This window comes from Schistocerca serialis, chromosome 7 (assembly GCF_023864345.2).
Source record: "Schistocerca serialis cubense isolate TAMUIC-IGC-003099 chromosome 7, iqSchSeri2.2, whole genome shotgun sequence".
Lineage (NCBI taxonomy): Eukaryota > Metazoa > Arthropoda > Insecta > Orthoptera > Acrididae > Schistocerca > Schistocerca serialis.
This window is the reverse complement of record NC_064644.1, coordinates 39,306,625-39,326,844: the sequence shown is the minus strand read 5'-3', so window position 1 is coordinate 39,326,844 and position 20,220 is coordinate 39,306,625. Positions and strand designations below refer to the sequence as shown.

Sequence of the window (20,220 nt, the reverse complement as noted above, 5' to 3'; positions counted from 1 at the left end):
GGGCCACTGTAGGCTGAAACCGGTTAGGATTGTCATAAAAGGTGTTGTGTCAAAAATTTAAAAAAAGGTAAACATGTTGATTTTTATGTACAAATAACATACAACAAACTAATAACAATTTAATGTAAATATATTACAAAGCAGTCAGTTCTGAGAACTTCTGTTCTCTGTTAACAAATTCATTCCACTTTTCCGAAGGTTTTCCTCTTAACTGCGACCTACAAAATAATTGATCTACAATTCTGTATTTTTCTTTGCCGAATTAAACAAGACTGTACAGTTTTCAAGGGCTTTATGATGCATTACAATTTGATGCCTTGCTGGCTTCCTCACAGATCCTGCACTTTCCCTCACACTGCCTTCAAACATCAAAATTAGGAGCAGCCCACTGACAAAGATGTGAACAACAAATATTTTAATCTTACTGGAAATCTCCAATACTTAACTCACGACTGTTTAGCACAGTATAACCTTCCATAAGAAATTTATGCATCACATTATAGTTGGCACAACAAATTTGTCATTCTGCATTTAACAGGAAACTGTTATAACATTTAATACATCTAAGAAGAACAGAGTAACAGTGTACGGAATAGGCACTTGTCTCTTATAACTGCCATCTGGTTTCTGTACAAATTGTAAATAGCCTTTTGCTCCCTGTATTTTACCCCTGCCACCTTCAGAATTTGAAAGAGAGTATTCCAGTCAACACTGTCAAAAGCTTCCTCTAAGTCTACAAATGCTAGAAACGTAGGTTTGCCTTTCCTTAATCTTTCTTCTAAGATAAGTCGTAGGGTCAGTATTGCCTCACGTGTTCCAACATTTCTACGTAATCCAAACTGATCTTCCCCGAGGTCGGCTTCTACCAGTTTTTCCATTCGTCTGTAAAGAATTCGTGTTAGTATTTTGCAACTGTGACTTATTAAGCTGATAGTTCGGTAATTTTCACATCTGTCAACACCTGCTTTCTTTGGGATTGGAATTATTATATTCTTCTTGAAGTCTGAGGGTATTTCGCCTGTTTCATACATCTTGCTCACCAGATGGTAGAGTTTTGTCAGGACTGGCTCTCCCACGGCCGTCAGTAGTTCCAATGGAATATTGTCTACTCCGGGGGCCTTGTTTCGACTCAGGTCTTTCAGTGCTCTGTCAAACTCTTCATGCAGTATCATATCTCCCATTTCATCTTCATCTACATCCCCTTCCATTTCCATAATATTGTCCTCAAGTACATCGCCCTTGTATAGACCCTCTATATACTCCTTCCACCTTTCTGCTTTCCCTTCTTTGCTTAGAACTGGGTTTCCATCTGAGCTCTTGATATTCATGCAAGTGGTTCTCTTTTCTCCAAAGGTCTCTTTAATTTTCCTGTAGGCACTATCTATCTTGCCCCTCGTGAGATAAGCCTCTACATCCTTACATTTGTCCTCTAGCCATCCCTGCTTAGCCATTTTGCACTTCCTGTCTATCTCATTTTTGAGACGTTTGTATTCCTTTTTGCCTGCTTCACTTACTGCATTTTTGTATTTTCTCCTTTCATCAATTACATTCAGTATCTCTTCTGTTACCCAAGGATTTTTACTACCCCTCTTCTTTTTACCTACTTGACCCTCTGCTGCCTTCACTATTTCATTCTTCAAAGCTACCCATTCTTCTTCTACTGTATTCCTTTCCCCCATTACTGTCAATTGTTCCCTTATGCTCTCCCTGAAACACTGTACAACCTCTGGTTCTTTCAGTTTATCCAGGTCCCATCTCCTTAAATTTCCACCTTTTTGCAGTTTCTTCAGTTTTAATCTACAGTTCATAACCAATAGATTGTGGTCAGAGTCCACAGCTGCCCCTGGAAATTTCTTACAATTTAAAATCTGGTTCCTAAATCTCTGTCTTACCATTATATAATCTATCTGATACCTTCTAGTATCTCCAGAATTCTTCCATGTGTACAACCTTCTTTTGTGATTCTTGAACCAAGTGTTAACTATGATTAAGTTATGCTCTGTGCAAAATTCTACCAGTCGGCTTCCTCTTTCATTTCTCTCCCCCAATCCATATTCACCCACTATGTTTCCTTCTCTCCCTTTTCCTATTCTCGAATTCCAGTCACCCATGACTATTAAATTTTCATCTCCCTTCACTACCTGAATAATTTCTTTTATCTAATTATATATTTCATCAATTTCTTCATCATCTGCAGAGCTAGTTGGCATATAAACTTGTACTACTGTAGTAAGCATGGGCTTCATGTCTATCTTGGCCACAATAATGCGTTCACTATGCTGCTTGTAGTAGCTTACCGGCACTCCAATTTTTTTATTCATTATTAAACCTACTCCTGCATTACCCCTATTTGATTTTGTACTTATAACCCTGAATTCACCTGAACGAAAGTCTTGTTCCTTCTGCCACTGAACTTCACTAATTCCCACTATATCTAACTTTAACCTATCCATTTCCCTTTTTAAATTTCCTAACCCACCTGCCCGATTAAGGGATCTGACATTCCACGCTCCGATCCGTAGAACACCTGTTTTCTTTCTCCTGATAATGACGTCCTCTTGAGTAGTCCCCGCCCAGAGATCTGAATGGGGGACCATTTTACCTCAGGAATATTTTACCCAAGAGGACGCCCCCACGCGCGCATAGAAGTGCTACAACACAACGTGACATGGACTCAGCTAAAGCTGGAGGGAACTGACAACATGAATCCTGCAGGGCTGTCCATAAATCCATGAGGGTACGACGGGGTGGAGATCTCTTCTGAAGAGCGCATTGCAAGGCACCCCAGATATGCTCAATAATGTTCATGTCTGGGGAGTTTGGTCACCAGCGGAAGTGTTTAAACTCAGATGAGTGTTCATGAAGCCACTCTGTAGCAATTCTGTACATGTGGGGTGTTGCACTGTCCTGTTGGAATTGCCCAAGTCTGTCAGAATACACAATAGACATGAATGGATGCAGGTGATCAGACAGGATGCTTATGTGAGTGTCACCTATCAGAGTCATATTTAGACGTATCAGGCGTCCCAGATCACTCCAACTGCACATGCCCCACACCATAACAGAGCCTCCACCAGCTTGAACAGTCCTCCACTGACATGCAGGGTCCATGGATTCATGAGGTTGTCTCCACAGCCGTACTCATCCAACTCCTCAATACAATTTTAAACGAGACTCTTCTGACCAGAGAACACGTTTCCAGTCATCAACAGTCCAATGTCGGTGTTGACGGGCCCAGGTATGGCATAAAGCTTTGTGTCGTGCAATCATCAAGGCTACATAAGTGGGCCTTCAGCTCCGAAAGCCCATATCGATGATGTTTCATTGAATGGTTTGCAAGCTGATACTCGGTGATGGCCCAGCATTAAAATCTGCAGAATTTGCAGATTTCTTCATCTCTGCTTAACTACTGCAATCCACACCCTTTTGAAACTGCTTACTAAAGTCAACCCTTTGTCTTTCGCCATACGTGCCTTGTCATTCAGATTTTCCTTGCGTTGTAGTTCTCTCCGATTCATATTATTCTTCTCCTGGTCTCTCTCTCTCTCTCTCTCTCTCTCTCTCTCTCGTGCATGGTCTTCCATTTGGCCTTCTTCCAGATTCTATCCATTCTAGAGCTCTTCAGGCAGTGTTTCTTTTATTGTGATCAAACCATGTCAGTCTATTCCTCTCTATTGTCCCTTTTAGGTGACTGATCTGAACTGTGTTTCATATTATTTCATATCTTATTGTGTCCCTTCTCATAGTATCCAGGGCCCCTTGTAGAGAGTGCATCTCTGTCACTTGTAATATACTCAGATCTTTAAAAAATGGAAAATCCAGGATCAAATAATGGCAGTATTATGGAAAGGAAAGATTGATACTCATCATATACAGGAGATGTCGAGTCACAGACAGGTACAAAAAAAGAACTGCCCTACATGTAGATCTTTCAGCCGGAAGGCCTTTTTCTTAAGTCGACAAAACAAACAAACAAACACACCAAAATTCCTTGATCCTTATGATATGCCCTGTCATCTTATCCCTTTTTGTAGTCAACTGAGTGACGTAACGCAGTGGTTAGCACATTGGACTTGCATTCAGGAGGACAACGATTCAAGCCTGCACCTTACCATCCTGATTTAGGTTTTCCATGATTTTCCTAAATCACTTACGGAAAATGCCGAGATGGTTCCTCCAAAAGGGCACAGCTGCTTTTCTTTTCCATCCTTCCCTAATCCAAGCTTGGGCTCCATCTCTAATGTCAGCGATGTCGACAGGATGTTAAACACTAATCTCCTCCTCCTCCTTTTTGTAGTCAAGTTGTGTCATAAAGTTCTTTTCTCTTCATTTCAATGCAGCACCTGCCTCTTTCTTATTGTTCTTTTGTTCACACTTCGTGTTCCATTAATCCCATCATGAAAGAGAGTACTCATGAATGTTGAAGACATCAAATTATACACTAATGGGCACAAACAGGCACTGCATGATACTTCTGTAAAGTAAATATGGCAAGGAAAAGCTCTGCCAGAATGTAAATAGTTTAGGAGTAAAAGATAGTAGAAGTGTTGAGTTGTTGAAAAGCACACCCTTCCACTCCCCGCTGAATCTGCACCTCCATGTCATCATCTTTGTGCGCCACACAAACTCACTGGCTCCAATGCCCATGTGTGGCCTTCCTAGCCTGTACACCTGTTACCTCTCCCTCCCACATTCCATTCTTGCATACCTGCTGCCTCCCTCCGAGCTGACAGTTACCTCTCCCAACAGCAATCCTGCCATTGTGAGCGCTAGCCAAGCTTTCGTTGTTTTTGTATGCCTGTTGGTGCCTCAATGCTTCTACCATTCAAAGAGTGGTCTCTGAAGTGTTGGCAGAAGAGCCAACACTGGGTTGTTAGAGGAGGCCGAAATGCACGCGTTTAATTACACGCTGACTGGCGTGAGCTCTGGAACAGGACAATATATTGAGAACTGCAAATAAAGTACGTAGTTGATATAATACTTAACTTTAATCCACAATTGTAGAACATCGCTCTTGATGATACATGCTTCACATAATAAATATCAATTGAATACGGCGCCTTGCTAGGTCGTAGCAAGTGTAGCTGAAGGCTATGCTAACTATCGTCTCGGCAAATGAGAGCGTATTTGTCATGTGAACCATTGCTATGAACGTCGGCTGTACAACTGGGGCTAGTACCAGGACATCTCTCTAGACCTGCCGTGTGGTGGCGCTCGGTCTGCTATCACTGACAGTGGCGACACGCGGGTCCGACGTATACTAATGGACCGCGGCCGATTTAAAGGCTACCACCTAGCAAGTGTGGTGTCTGGCAGTGACACCACAGTCTCCTTTACTCCTACATGAAAAACATACTACGACTACTTAGAAAGATAATTGTGTTAATTAGTTATAGCCTATATTCTTTTACATACGATTATGTACGTTAGGAGAAAAACAGCTACTGTGAGAAAAGCTATTGTTCTGCACTACTCAGTTGCTATTATTATCTAATACTTCAAACACAGCAATTACATTACTTAACACACACCATTATCAGCTGTCTATAAAGGGTGTAACAAAAATTTCCTTTACCAGCTTGAGGACAGGTTCCTCACACCAGGCCCATGTTTACTAGACTTTTTTTCCCTTGTTCTGGTCTGTAAAGGGAATTTATTTACACCCAGTATATGGCCAAAGATCTGTTTGAAATGAAAATTTCAAATTAAGCACAATTTACATACCTAAGAGCAAATGTTCTGACAGACTATTGAAGGAGCAACCAATGATGTTTTCTTTCCATTTATTTCTGAATATCTGGCAATTTTCCTAATACCACCAGATGTTTGTTAACAACCTGTTACAGGCTTTTGCATCAGAATATAAAATTCCATTCTAAACTCTCAACAGGGGCATACAGTCTACATAGAAGTTACTTTTACATCTTGAATTATAGCTGTGAATTCACTCTTGTTATTACCCACAAATCTCAGTTAACTGAACCTACTGATACCAGATGTCAGCTTCATCCTGTAGCATAATCCTGTGGCATGTGACGTCGCATGGAAAAAAAAAAAAAAAAAAAAAAAAAAAAAAAAAAAAAAAAAATAATAATAATAATAATAATAATAATAATAATAATAATAAATAAATAAAAACAGAATACTGAAAATATTGTTTTGCACCAACATTTTCGTGATGTGGGTTGTGGGGAGAGACTGAACTATACCTACATCTATGCTCTGCAAAAAACTGTCTGTTGCATAGCTAGGCAAGACTGAAAGGTGACAATTTGGTTGCAAGTTGGCAAAGCTAATGTAACTGGTGGAGTACCCATTGCCCATCAGATTGCATTGTAGGTGTTGCATTTTGTGCCTAATTCACCTTACGTGTATTACAAACATGATTTGTGACAGTACGTACCTGTACCCCATATTGCTACCTCTGACAAAAGAACAGAACCATAGATTTTGGATCTAGAATGACAACTTTATTTTTCACCAGTACAAAAGTATTCACACTTTAAAAATGCTCAGGAAAGTGTTAAAACAATGTTTTAAGAAGTCTAAAGTTAAAAAATACCTCATCATGTATACAGAGACATGCAAGTCATTTTGGCTTTATTCTTCATAATGCACGGCCAACGAACATACATAACGAGGTTGAAGAAGAAAATGGCCCTTAGATTGGATATGAAAACATTTCTAATTGAGAAGTGTTTCTACAGTTTAAATGAATACGTTATCTTACAGCAGTCGTAGGTCTCATTTTTTGTCGAGTATTTTTTAATCTGTTAACAGGTGAACCATATATGCCATATGTTTCTTTGCAAAACCTTCTTCGGGTCGTTTCTTGTTTCCTCTGTTTCATATGCAGTGCAATACACCTCCTCAGAGAATGGATCTGGTACAAGAATAGTTGTGATGGTTACAGTGTTGGAAAGTGTTTGTGTGTTTATACTTTTCAGCAGCATTATATAATGTGTTTACATTCTTTCAGATGTTTAATATAACAAGTTTCAAGTTCTAGCCATAACACTGATTATACTTCTTGTGTGTGTTGTAGCCTACTTGTAGACTAGGTACATGTAGTTCTCTTTCCAAATCACAAACCGAATGAGGTGGCTAAGCCATTGTTAATGCACTGGCCTCGCATTCGGGAGGAGCAGGCTTTGTACCCAGTCCAACAGTCCTGACTTGGGTTTTCCCATGCTGCTAAATGTGACTGCTTGGATGGTTCCATTGATAAAGCTATGTCATACTTCCCGGCCTATCCTCATCTAATCCTGTCCTAATTTGTATATGTGTTAAAATTATATTATTTCTGTAATGTGTCTGACAACCCCGATACTGTTTTGCTCAACGGCATAAGTACAAATAAATAAAACAAATAAAAATAAATCTGCACAAAGGTCTTGGCAAGGTAACCAATAAGGGTAATTTCTCTTGCATATTTCATCCACAGTAGAGAAGACTTTACCTAAGCCACTTTTTCTTGACTCACCCCACAAACTGGGACAATATTAGCATGAGAGAAAGGTGACTACTAACCAGACTATTACTAAAATTTAATATGGGTTTATAGAACTTTTCCCACTTCAGTACTTAGTGCCCACCATGTTCAAGCATTGCTCTTAAGGTAATAACTGTCATCATCAAAATTGTTACTAAATCTCTTTTCCGAGTTCCAGTGGGCTTGCATGTCCACTAATATTGTTCTGTTTTCAAGTTTACGCATGCATAGTTCACAGAATCTGTATTAAAAGAAACATTCGTCCGAAGGCTTTTCAATCTCCTGCACATACAAAAAAGTGTCAGAAGCATGTCCTTCAACTTTGCTTCTGGCCGCAACAAAGGCGACAACTCTGAAATAACGTAACAAAGTTGCAATGGCAATCTCCTCGCCGATATCGGAAATACAGCACATTACATGTTGGTTTATCACGATGATTAGGGACGAATAATCACATTATTCTTGCGCAACATGAGAAATTTACATTGGTGACGCGAGGGACAGTGGCGCTGCGCTCAGACACATGATTCATGCTCCCGGAAATCGAGAGCCTCAATGTATGAAGAAATATCAAGCGCTCACACTTGTTTAGCAACGACATATTAAAACACAGGAAGAGTTCCGAACGTATAGTGAAAGAACACTGCTAGCATCCCACTACCTCCAAATTACTACCTTCATCCCAACATTTTTAAAGGTGCGTGCATACTTTCTTGTGTTTTAAAGAATCAGACTTAACTCTACATTTTATTAAAAAAGTGATGTGTTCAATTTATCGCATAGTTCTAAGTTCTTACTTTTTTAAACGCTTTATATACTGAAGCATAACTTCCAGCGCCTATTTTCTCAACAATGGCATAGCCCTCCACCTTCGGTAATGCCATATCACATTGCCACCGATTGGAAACAACAACACCAAACCTGCATCTCTGTCACAAACATATGTTTTGATTTTATTTCATTTACTGTCTGGGCGTACTACTGCGGTGGTAGATCGTAGTTTGTTTACCAGAGATTCTAATATTTCACTCCGAATCTTCATATTTTGCAGTTATTTATATATTGTCTAAAAGAGCAAAACTTTCATTCTGCGCTCTGATTTTATAACATCAATAGGTGTGCCATTCATCAATTTCTACGTATTTGCAGTGTCTGTCGGTTGTTATAGTATGGTAAATTTTAAAGTTGGGTGACTGTCAATACACTACCCAGCAGCCTTAGCCTCTGACCGACAGAAGCTGACGTCATGTACTAAACATCGACAGAAGTACTGGTGAACTATTTTGTGGATTGCTGACCCTGTCCAAATTGTAAGAGTGTAATTTTTCAACCAACTCTCAATATAAACTGTTTCGCGATTGCTCAGGTGGTGGACGTGGCTCGTGTACATCCAAATTATGGATTCAGAAGAGGAGACACTTTACGACGATGTCGACTCCGGGAATGAATCAAGCGGCGACGATGTTGAATTTGCAATGATGGAAGTAGAGGCAACAAATCCGAGAGAGAGGCAGCCTGAAGTTGAAGAATATCCTTTTGAAGTTTTGTCAACAGAGGAGATCGTCCAGTACATGGTGGATTCTATCAAAGAAGTGAATACTGTTGTGGAGGTATGAAAGTTAAAATTTAAACTGCTTGTTAGACTTGTCAAATTCGACACTTGTGTATTGTAATCTTGGTTCACTTTCAAGCAACGTGTTTTGTAATTGTGCACATAGGAGGTGAGAAAAGTGCTTGGAAATGCGGGAAAACGAAAACATTGAAGCACTCATTCCTTGAGATAAGCTGTGTACATACCAGCACATCCTTTTACGCTATTTAGTAGTTTCAAATAGGATTGTTTACATATATAGTATATGTGAGCGTTTTCACTGCAAATTTGGAAAATGTAGGGATAGAAGTAAGGCTTGAAATAGTAACTCAAAACACATACTTTCAAAGTCATTCCCACAAAAAATCAACGACGGAAATACTATTGATTAATAGCTAAACAAATAATAAATTAACAAATTAAAATCAGTGTCCACAAATAAATGACAACATGTATAACAAAGCAGTTGACATAACTATATGTAAACAAAAAAAATATCTCAATGTGATAGTCTCCAACTCAACCCTCCCTTCACACACACACAAATGATTAGGCCTAACCAGCCTTTGTCTGCAGCTTGACATTTTTAATTTGCACTATGCCGTACGTAGTGTTCTTGTTTATTACATTAGTGGCTGTACTGCCAACAACTATTCCAGTCACACTTACAGTGGTATCACATATAGGGCTAGTATTAATTTATACCTTACTTCATGTTATGAATTTATCTAGGTAAAAATAATACAGTAATACTCTCAGCAGTTTACTATTTGCAGTATCACAAAAAATATGAAAAGTTCCGATTATCATAAAAATACGAAAACTTTTAACTCTTTTTGTAGTGCTTAGAAGTCATAGCTGTGAAAATTAGTTAGTGTTTAAATAGCACTTGGAGACACACTGTATTGCATAACATAGTCTACTGCAAAGTCAACATCACAAACTGTTTTGAATGGAAGAAGATCAGTTTTCTTTGACCTTTTCAGTTTTGGGCTGTCATTGATTTTGAATCGTCTGTCTTTCAAATCTGATATCAATCCCAAAATTCTGCAGCTGAGCCTCAAAAGATCATGTTGGCCAAGATGTCAGTAGACCACATAGAATTTGTACAGTAGTCAATGAGTGGTACTTAGTTGCTTTCATCAAAGCTAGACTTGATCCAGCTATCATTGTGGTGCTTGGTTGCTTTTATCAAAGCTGTAACCTACATGTATACAAAGAACCATACTGTAGAATACCACAACTAGTACCTTGAATGGAAGTAGATCAGTTCCCTTTGACCAGTTCAATTTTTGGCTGTCATTACTTTTCAAGCATCTGTCCTTCAAATATGTTATTAGGCCTAATCCCAGAATTCAGCAGCTGATCCCCAGAAAGATAATATTGCCCAAGACGGCAGAAGAACAAGTAGACTTTGTCCAGTAGTCACTGAGCTTGTTCAATAGACAATGAGCAATACTTAGTTGCTTCTATAAAAGATGTACATGTATACAAAGTACCGTACTACAAAATGCCACTGATAGTACAGTTTAATATATCTTGTTCCTCCATATTTAACAGTGTATATTGTCTGAAATAGTAGTAGGAACATCAAACGTAAAGCACAGAGCTGTAGGGCCTACGTGTAGATTTAGTGTTTCACATTAACATTTTTGTGATACGTCTTTGTACAGTTATTCTAAGAGATGAGTAAAACAAACATCATAATAAACACTCAATAATTTGCCAGCTGCTATAAAAGGTATAGCTACTAATAAATTTCAGTCTAAGAGGAGCTTATAATATTTATTGGAGACATCTCCTACAACATTGAGAAATTACTTTGTAGAAGTAGTTGTCACACATATTATAAATAATATCAAATATTGTTTTATGAAATTTCTTTCTTCTGCAAACCTTTGGTACATTAATGTGATCAATGTAAATGTGTTCTGCAAACTGATTTGCTGTTTGTTGATGTGTGGCTACATGAGCCCAAGAATTATCATATACACCTCAGCGTATTATGTCTAGACATTTACAATTTGTGTCAAGATTTTTATTACCTCTCAGACGAAAAAATGTTTGAGACTTATTCCACAACCTAGAGGGCCATTTCACGTAGAATCTTTGGATGGAACTTGAACATATTTCTTTTTTGTAAATTATATTTTCGTGTTGTCAGAATTTTCTCACTACGGATCTGTGAAACAAAAAGTGAATGTAAGTTCCTGTACTTATACAGTAAGTAGTATTTGTAAATGATTAGAAACAAAGTCAAGAAAATAGATTTGTAAATACAGTACTGCACCACAAAATACACTATGTCATCACTCTGATTTTCATAGCAGTTTATATTGAATGGAATGATCAACAATTAATAGGATATGATATTAATTAGCCTATAACTCTTCTTCTGCTGTTAGACGTAAATTTTTCCTTTGTTTTATGTACAACTGTTATCGCATGTCATGTTTACCAGTGACATGTGTTGATCAGTATTGTTGTGTTTTCTATACATCAGAGGAACTCTTAACCTCTCGTGCACAAGTAAATTCATTTAGATGCTTATTGCCAACATTAATTTAGTCATAATCGAAGTTGTTTGGAAAATAATTGTCCCCAGTTTCAGTTGTTATTTCATGTTTAATATTCGAAGTGAGACAAAGCAGTTTCATGGGTATATTAAATAACTTAAAAGAGTTACAATATGACATAACTAATTTTTCCTAAAAATCACTCACATGTATTTAAAGATGAAATCCAGTCCTGCTACTATCCAAGCCACACTGCACCCTTTTGTTGTGCACTACATTGAAGACAACACTAAAACCACATGACTGAACTACGATATCTTTCATGGCTGCTTGTAACACAGTGCAATGGCATTTAATGTTTCCCAGCTGAAGCCTAGCTTAATATTCAAGGAAAATAAGATGGTCAAAGTTTTGAATTACAGTGTGATATAAGAATGGGAAAAAACTCTTACATGCCTTCACAAGACTATGTATGCTGGTGTAGAAAGGCATTTTTTGCCACAACACTGGGTAAACGTGCTTATGATGGATTTGGTGACACAGTCAAGACTTTCTGTTGAGCACATTTGCAAAGGCAATTTGAAAATCAAATCGTGACTCACAAAGAGCTGTAAAATTTTACTTAACCTTCAAGTGGGTGCACCATTTTTCATAACATAAGCGGGCGTATGGTGTACTTTGTATGCATGTAAAGAATAGGTGGCATTATGTTACTGTGGTTAACATGTATGAGCAAAAACAAAGTTTAACGTTAGTTTACTAAAACAATGATAAAATAAACTTACATGATATGAGCTAAACCACTGTTTAACTAATCAGTAATAAAATAAACATTCATAATGTCAATTTGTTGCCTTGTAAAAGTAACAACGCACTTGAAGCATTAAACAGTGCAATTGGATGAGATACAAGGCAACTGCTCTTTCGATTGCTCATTATGTTTTAGACAACTGCCTGATTGTGGGGATTGTGCTGCTAGTTCGGAATCTGTGCCACTTTCTTGCACGGATTGTACATTTTTTTCTGGCCTAGCCTGCTGTTTATTTTATATTACTGCTGCTTACTTGGAAGTGTGAGAACACAGTTTATCACAGTGTTAGCTGGAGCAATCATGAAAGAATTAGATACAGGCTCACAGTTGTAGAACAACAATGGACTAGCACAAGAAATGTTATTTGTCATTGGTGCACTTTATATGGAGGCACGCCCGCTGGAAGCCTCAGAAACTATTCGTAGCATTGATTTTGATATCTGTACAGCAGAGAAATGAACTCAAAGTGATGTGAGATTATTGCCCTGATTCAGTAATTCAAGGGACACACAAACTACACTCTGTCATTCCAATGTCAGAATGCCATGTTGTAATTAAGCCATATTGTGAATGGTTAATAGAGTATGCAAACCATTACCCAACATCATACTTGCCCAAAAGAATTGAAGCTGAGATTGGTAAAATTGCTTTTACTACTAGTGCCAGTTCTTAAAGTTGGTGGGCAGGGTTTTAGATTCTTGAAAAGGGCTACCAATCTAATAAATTCCAAGCCAGTATTAGCAATCCAAAGGGACCTGCTGCATCACTTTCTCCTTGTCCAAACCCCATAGTATTTTCAGGTGTGAGTGTTGTGCATCCCATGATAGACTGAACCCAGGGTGCCTATTGAGTCTACATGTTGACTTTAGCTGTGATCATTTAAAAAATCTAAATGAAAGCTGACTAGTGAAGCTTCAAGTAACATAATTCAGGTGACTGCTTTGTGCAGTGGGTCTTTTAAAATCATCTCTCACAGTTTCTATTTCAGGTAACTTTTATTAATAAAATAATAACATTAAAATTCCTTTATGTAATGCAATATAATTCTCTTAGTTTTATTGCTCAAGAACCCATTCTTTCTTCATCTCAAAATTTAAACCACTGATTGTAAACATAAATATGTACTTTTTTTCGAAGCAAATGCAAACAAATGTTACAGGATTTTTGTATAACATATTAAATTAAAGTTTAAGCAAAAACTTTTATAATGTCATCAGTTTGAGTCTCCTAGCTCCAATAGTTCTGAAGTTGGGGGCGATTTAGTTTCATGACATTCTCAGAATAATGAGTAGTATTAATTTCTTTGTATTGGAAAACCACGAGTTCTGTACAATAAAATTCACAATACAATGGGGTTAGGTGTACCTTGTGCCCACCTTTTGAAAATATTGTAATCCAGTCAGTTACTTTGTTTTAAAATTTCAAAAAAGAATGTTTATTACATTAAATGAATTATTCTATCAGATTTCCCTTTTTTTTATTTAGTTAAAAGTTAACCCAAAACTTTTAAGTCTTTGAGTTGATGTCACTCCCACAATGAATGCCATGTTCAATATTTTTAGGTTCAGGACTTTATTTACACATCAATAGCCCTTTACATAATATGTCATGAGTGACAATCAACAACTGTTAACAAAATCTGCATCTTCAAATTTTTGTTTTTGACGGGCATAAAGTAGCTTCCCCCCTCCCCCTCTTGCTTGGTAATGCACCTTGTGGAAAATGCGCTGGTATTGCTAGGGTTAAAAGAGTATAAACTATCAATTTATGTATTTTTTACATTACTGTATGGGTAGGGCCCACATACAGAAAACAAAAAAATAATGAATGTGTAACGCAATGAGGCCCAAGGCCCAAACATTTGTTTTTTGTGTTTGATGTGGGGCACAGGGCAGTCAAAAGAGAGAGAAGGGGGGGGGGGGGGGGCATGCCTCTGGATTTCAGCAGTGATTGTGATGTGTGTTTGAATCTTTCAGGTTGCAAAAATATATTATTTTTTGTGCTAGGTGACACATTTGTAATCATTGTTGGTTGTCACGCACACACACACACACACACACACACACACACACACACATATGTAAGTTGAAGTTGCCACATTTTGTTAGATTTTCGATTATGGTCTAATATTAGCAAGATTTTTTTACATGACATGTACCATTTCTTAATTTTACAGATACCAGCTACAACAACTAGGATTCTCCTGAACCATTTCAAATGGGATAAAGAGAAGTTAATGGAGAGATTTTATGATGGGGATCAAGATCAGTTATTTGCAGAAGCTCGTGTTATCAACCCTTTCCGGAAGCCATCTGTTATAACAAGGCCAAAGATAAAGGTACATGAACACAATTTTTAATGTGTTTTCCTGTAATACAAAACTGAACCTACTGCTGCAACAATTTCTTGAAAGATTGTTAAACCATGTTAAGTTTGGTGCTGTAAACTGTTATTAACGTGGAAAGTCTAATTTGGAAGTATAATGAGACATGAAAATAGTCCTTCATGCACTTGACTCCAGACAGAAAGAACATTTAAAGATTTGTTAGCTTATTTCCGAGTGCTAGTGATTTCAAGTTTCAATTAAAACTACAAGTGAACCATGGTATATAGTAGCTTGTGACAAAGATAGACTGTATTAAGATCTTTCACTTTCCTTGTTTGTCAGAATGTCCTCAGAACATTAAAGTTCTTCTGGCATATAATTCATATTTTCCGTAGGACTTTTATTCTTGTTGTGGGGAGATTAGGAGGCATTGTACTTGCCAGTAATGGAAACTGGTGTAATTATGTTGACTTCATGGTCTCAACCCGTGATTTTATGCTGATATTTGAGTTGTGTCAGTATATCTTAAAGGATTTGTTGAATCGTTCTTGTGCATAGTTCTCAATATTTGGCAGTTTTACTTACGTCTATTTCTATTTTATATATGTATTCATCCTTTGTCCATTTGGTTCAATAGTATAGGACATGTCAGATACATTACAGAAATACTGTGTACACATATACTGAATAGCAAAGGATTAGGTGAGCCTAGGGCAAGAAGTTGGCTGCAAGCTATAATTGTGTGAATCTCTCTCTCTTTTTTGTTCCTATCGCGACTCAGCATCTCTGCTATATGGTGGATAGCAACTTTCCTCCTCTAATATTGTCACATCATTCACGTTAGCAGCTTGGTAAAACCCAAGTCAAGATGGTCGAATGAGATACTAACCCCACTCCTCCCAAAGCTGAGTCTAGTGCATTAACACGAGCGTGCCCACTGCATCGGTATATGATTTGGAAAGGAAAACACATATACTTAGTCCATGAGGATAGTTACAAAGTGCACGAGACGTATGATGAACGCTACAACTAGAACATGAAACTTTTGTTATATTGCACTTCCGAAAAAATGTAAACACGTGAACACATTTTATAATGCCACTGAAAAGTATAAGCACACAATCATCTGCCAACACTATTTCCATCACAACTATTCTTGTAACAAGTCCCTTTTCTGAGGAGGTCTATGCATTGTATCTGAAACATTTGGTTCATTTGTTACGAGATTAAAAAGTGCTCAGCAATAAATGAGGACATACTACTAAAGTGCGCGTCATTTATGTTGGCGGCCGAGTTTAGGTTCGTTCTGCGCATCTGACGTCATAAAATACAGTCCGCCAATGAACAGAGAACGACGTTGCCAGACCTCGACTGCAGAGCAGAGCACGGACGAGTGTCTTCAGTTTTAGAAACGTTCAGCCATAAATAAAGTAATAGAACAAAAGCAATGTCTTGATAGCAGACTTTGTTTTTTGAAAGTTTGGAAAAACCATTATTTATACCAATTGCTTCATTTTCTATTAATTAATTAAACCAAACAAGCAATAAGACTCTTAATTCAGGCGATAGCAAGGAAAGGTGTTTGTATCAATTTCACGAACCGCTTTTTCGCAATAAAGAACAGCGCTAATTGTTTATTTCCTATTGTACTTCGACGAAGTGCCAGTAATTCATAGGCATACCAACAGTGTTTGTCAGAATTTTGCGTGACCTGTTATAGTCCTTATGGAGAGACATTGCAGTACGAGCTGCGCTAGCGTAACGGTTAAGGCGTTGGGCTAGTAAACGAAAGGTAAGGAGTTCAAACCTTGTGCGATGCTAAATATTTTCTTTATTTAAAAACAATATCGAAGTGTCTTACTTCACGAATTTTATTCGTTTGAATGCAATTTTTTGAAATTTCTAGTGCTTTCTCTCTTCATTAACCCTTTCGCTGCTGCAGTCATGTGCTCCCCGCATTCCGCGCTGTGCGCGATTTTGTCATCAGTGCGCTGCTCGCCTGTGTAGACACATGGTGTTCCCACTGCTTTGACACACTTATCATTCGATTTCACAAAAACTATTTGGCCCAAAAATTAGATTTTTACACATCTTCTTGACTGACACCTTCCCCCCATAAATGACTTAATTTTGTTTCGATGTTCAACCCAGTTATAGTGCAGCATTAAATGTAGTAAACCATTGCACGAAATTTTGAAGAGTTTGCAGAGGTAAAAGTCCATAGCGTATACTTTCCGTATGGTCGATTTTAGTTGCCACAATGTTGAGAATGAAATGTGGACAAGGTACCTAAATTTCATATAAAATTTACTGTATAACAATATCTTATTTAATTTAAGTACCACATAGGTGTCGTATGTAATATTGAGAAATATTCCGTCTTTCGCGACTGTAATAAAAGTTTTATTTACACCGGGCGCGTTTGGCTTTATTTTAAAGCACTTCAATCAGTCAAAGGAAGTGGGGGGAAGGTATCAGTCAAGATGATGTGAAAAAATCTAATTTTTGGGGCAAATAGTTTTTGTGGAATCGAATGATAAGTGTGTCAAAGTAGTCAGAAACACCATGTGTCAGCACAGGCGAGCAGTGCAGTGACAAAATCGCACACAGCGCGGAATGCGGGGAGCATGTATCTGTAGCAGCGAAAGGGTTAATGCGGCCGTGGTGGCTTTACTTCATAAACTGCGTGCTCCCCCCTAAACGTAAGCTTGGGAACTATACTATACTATGGCGCTGCTTCTCTTGGCGCGTGCGTCGTGTGCAACTGGCAACGCAGCAATCTCCCGCGTCTGGGCGGGCATGCGCGAGCCGCCAAGATAAAAGAATTCAACTATACTACTACTACTCCTACAGTTACTGCAAGATAACATATTTATTTACACTGTTGAAACATTTCTCAATTAGAAATTAGCTCTGCTCTAAAAGCCATTTCATTCAACTTTTTTATGTATGTTGGCAGTGCATTATAAGAATGACACCAAAGTGGCTTACATATCTTTATATTGAAGATATTCTTGCTTACTCTACATGGAGCAACCCACAGCTGGGAGTGTTAGAACAGTGTTTATTGCTGCAGTTTGCAGGTGTACAAGATTAGCTGTTGTCATCAACACACTTTAACATGTGTAAAAGGAGGGTACTATAATCACACACAACTTTTTAAATATGGTCTTTCAGTAAGTCCTTGTAGAGCTATGTGACAAGATTTGAATTGCCCTTTTGTGTATTGCAAAAATTATTACTAATTTCTTTTATTCCAAAAAGTATTCCATAAGCCACAAGATGTGGGAAGTAACCAAATAATCCATTCTAGCCCCGTCTGAGGAGCTTACTTTCCAAATCATTCTCAGAACAAAACAGGCCCAACTGAGTCTCTAGGAGATTTGTTACATGATCTTCCCAGTTTGCCCTGGTCAACATACATTCCTAAAAGATTTGTATATTGAAATCTTTCTAGGTCATTTCCACCCAGTGCCATTTCGAGAGCTTGGTTTTGATTCATGTTTCCAAACTTAGTACAATTTGTTTTATGCATTTTATCAAATAAAGACATGTTTGGAGACCGAGGCTGTTACATGAAACAAATTACTGATGGTGTACAGAAACTAGCCACCACATATTGGTTTTAGGTTACTTTATTCGAAAAGCACCATTGCAAGTTTAGAATTTTTCACAATTCGTCAGATGGTTTTTTCATGCTTTCATCAAACCAAGCCATACAATGTATACAAATAATAAAATGCATAGTTTGTTTTGATGAAAGGATGAAAAACTGTCTCATGATAAATTGTGAAAAAATTCGGAACTGGTAATGGTACTCTTTGAATAAAATTACCTAAAACCAGTTTGTGGCTGGTTACTGTACACCATCAACAATTTAAAGTTTGTTTTATTCACTGTAAGGGTCAGCCTGTTGGTATTGAGTATGAATGTACGGGTATGAGGACTTAATCATTTGTTGTCGGCAGATATTTCTTAACAGTGCTCACTATTACAGTAGTGTCATCAGCAAACGAAATGGTCTTAGCTGCAGTTTGTGACGAAAACTGTGTATTATCTATATGAAAATCAGGAACAGAAGAGGATCTAACACACTGTCCTACGAGAGACGTATTTTGACTGTCTTTCCACCAGATATTAATCTGATTTTTTGGTTAGAATAGAACAAGCTGATGTGAGTTCCGTAGCCTGTGATTAATTTTGCAAATAAGATTGGAACCACATGTTTTCTATCCCACCTGTCCCCATTGCTTCCTCCTTACCTAAAATAAATTCATGATTAATGGTACTGAAAGCTTTACAAAGATCTAAATTAACTTGTACTAAACTATTGTTATTTTCTAAGTTTCTAATCATTTATTGCTGTTTCTTTATGTCTACCTATTCCAAAGTCATGTTGATTACTATTCAGTAGCTTGTGGTCATTTAAGTACAGGGTTATTACAAATGATTGAAGCAATTTCACAGCTCTACAATAACTTTATTATTTGAGATACTTTCACAATGCTTTGCACACACATACAAAAACTCAAAAAGTTTTTTTAGGCATTCACAAATGTTCGATATGTGCCCCTTTAGTGATTCGGCAGACATCAAGCCGATAATCAAGTTCCTCCCACACTCGGCGCAGCATGTCCCCATCAATGAGTTCGAAAGCATCGTTGATGCGAGCTCGCAGTTCTGGCACGTTTCTTGGTAGAGGAGGTTTAAACACTGAATCTTTCACATAACCCCACAGAAATAAATCACATGGGGTTAAGTCGGGAGAGCGTGGAGGCCATGACATGAATTGCTGATCATGATCTCCACCACGACCGATCCATCGGTTTTCCAGGTTTTCCAATCTCCTGTTTAAGAAATGCCGAACATCATGATGGAAGTGCGGTGGAGCACCATCCTGTTGAAAGATGAAGTCGGCGCTGTCGGTCTCCAGTTGTGGCATGAGCCAATTTTCCAGCATGTCCAGATACACGTGTCCTGTAACGTTTTTTTCGCAGAAGAAAAAGGGGCCGTAAACTTTAAACTGTGAGATTGCACAAAACACGTTAACTTTTGGTGAATTGCGAATTTGCTGCACGAATGCATGAGGATTCTCTACCGCCCAGATTTGCACATTGTGTCTGTTCACTTCACCATGAAGAAAAAATGTTGCTTCATCACTGAAAACAAGTTTCGCTCTGAACGCATCCTCTTCCATGAGCTGCTGCAACCGTGCTGAAAATTCATAGCGTTTGACTTTGTCATCGGGTGTGAGGGCTTGCAGCAATTGTAAACGGTAAGGCTTCTGCTTTAGTCTTTTCTATAAGATTTTCCAAACCGTCGGCTGTGGTACGTTTAGCTCCGTGCTTGCTTTATTCGTCGACTTCCGCGGGCTACGCGTGAAACTTGCCCGCACGCGTTCAACCGTTTCTTCACTCACTGCTGGCCGACCCGTTGATTTCCCCTTACAGAGGCATCCAGAAGCTTTAAACTGTGCGTACCATC

The 20,220-nt window shown here is 38.1% G+C and overlaps 2 protein-coding genes across 5 annotated transcripts in view; one reads left to right on the top strand and one right to left on the bottom strand.

The window, feature by feature from the left end:
* Positions 1 to 8,470, bottom strand: part of LOC126412807 (serine/threonine-protein kinase ULK3) — a 126,130-nt gene extending 117,660 nt beyond the window's left edge. For both annotated transcript variants that reach the window (XR_007575346.1, XM_050082590.1), the window contains exon 1: positions 8,290 to 8,470. Coding sequence is in view for 1 of the 2 variants with exons in the window: in XM_050082590.1 (XP_049938547.1) it covers positions 8,290 to 8,376 (87 nt within the window). In the remaining variant the exon portion in view is untranslated. The remainder of the gene's footprint in view (positions 1 to 8,289) is intronic.
* Positions 8,036 to 20,220, top strand: part of LOC126412805 (E3 ubiquitin-protein ligase ariadne-1) — an 85,457-nt gene continuing 73,272 nt past the window's right edge. Inside the window, exons 1-3 of one of the 3 annotated variants that reach the window (XM_050082587.1) lie at positions 8,036 to 8,189; positions 8,859 to 9,102; positions 14,587 to 14,748. In XM_050082587.1, coding sequence (XP_049938544.1) covers positions 8,890 to 9,102; positions 14,587 to 14,748 — 375 coding nt within the window. In that variant the 5' untranslated portion in view covers positions 8,036 to 8,189; positions 8,859 to 8,889. Of the gene's footprint in view, positions 8,190 to 8,686; positions 8,766 to 8,858; positions 9,103 to 14,586; positions 14,749 to 20,220 lie in introns of those variants that run through there. The other 2 variants (XM_050082588.1, XM_050082589.1) reach the window with 2 other exon arrangements.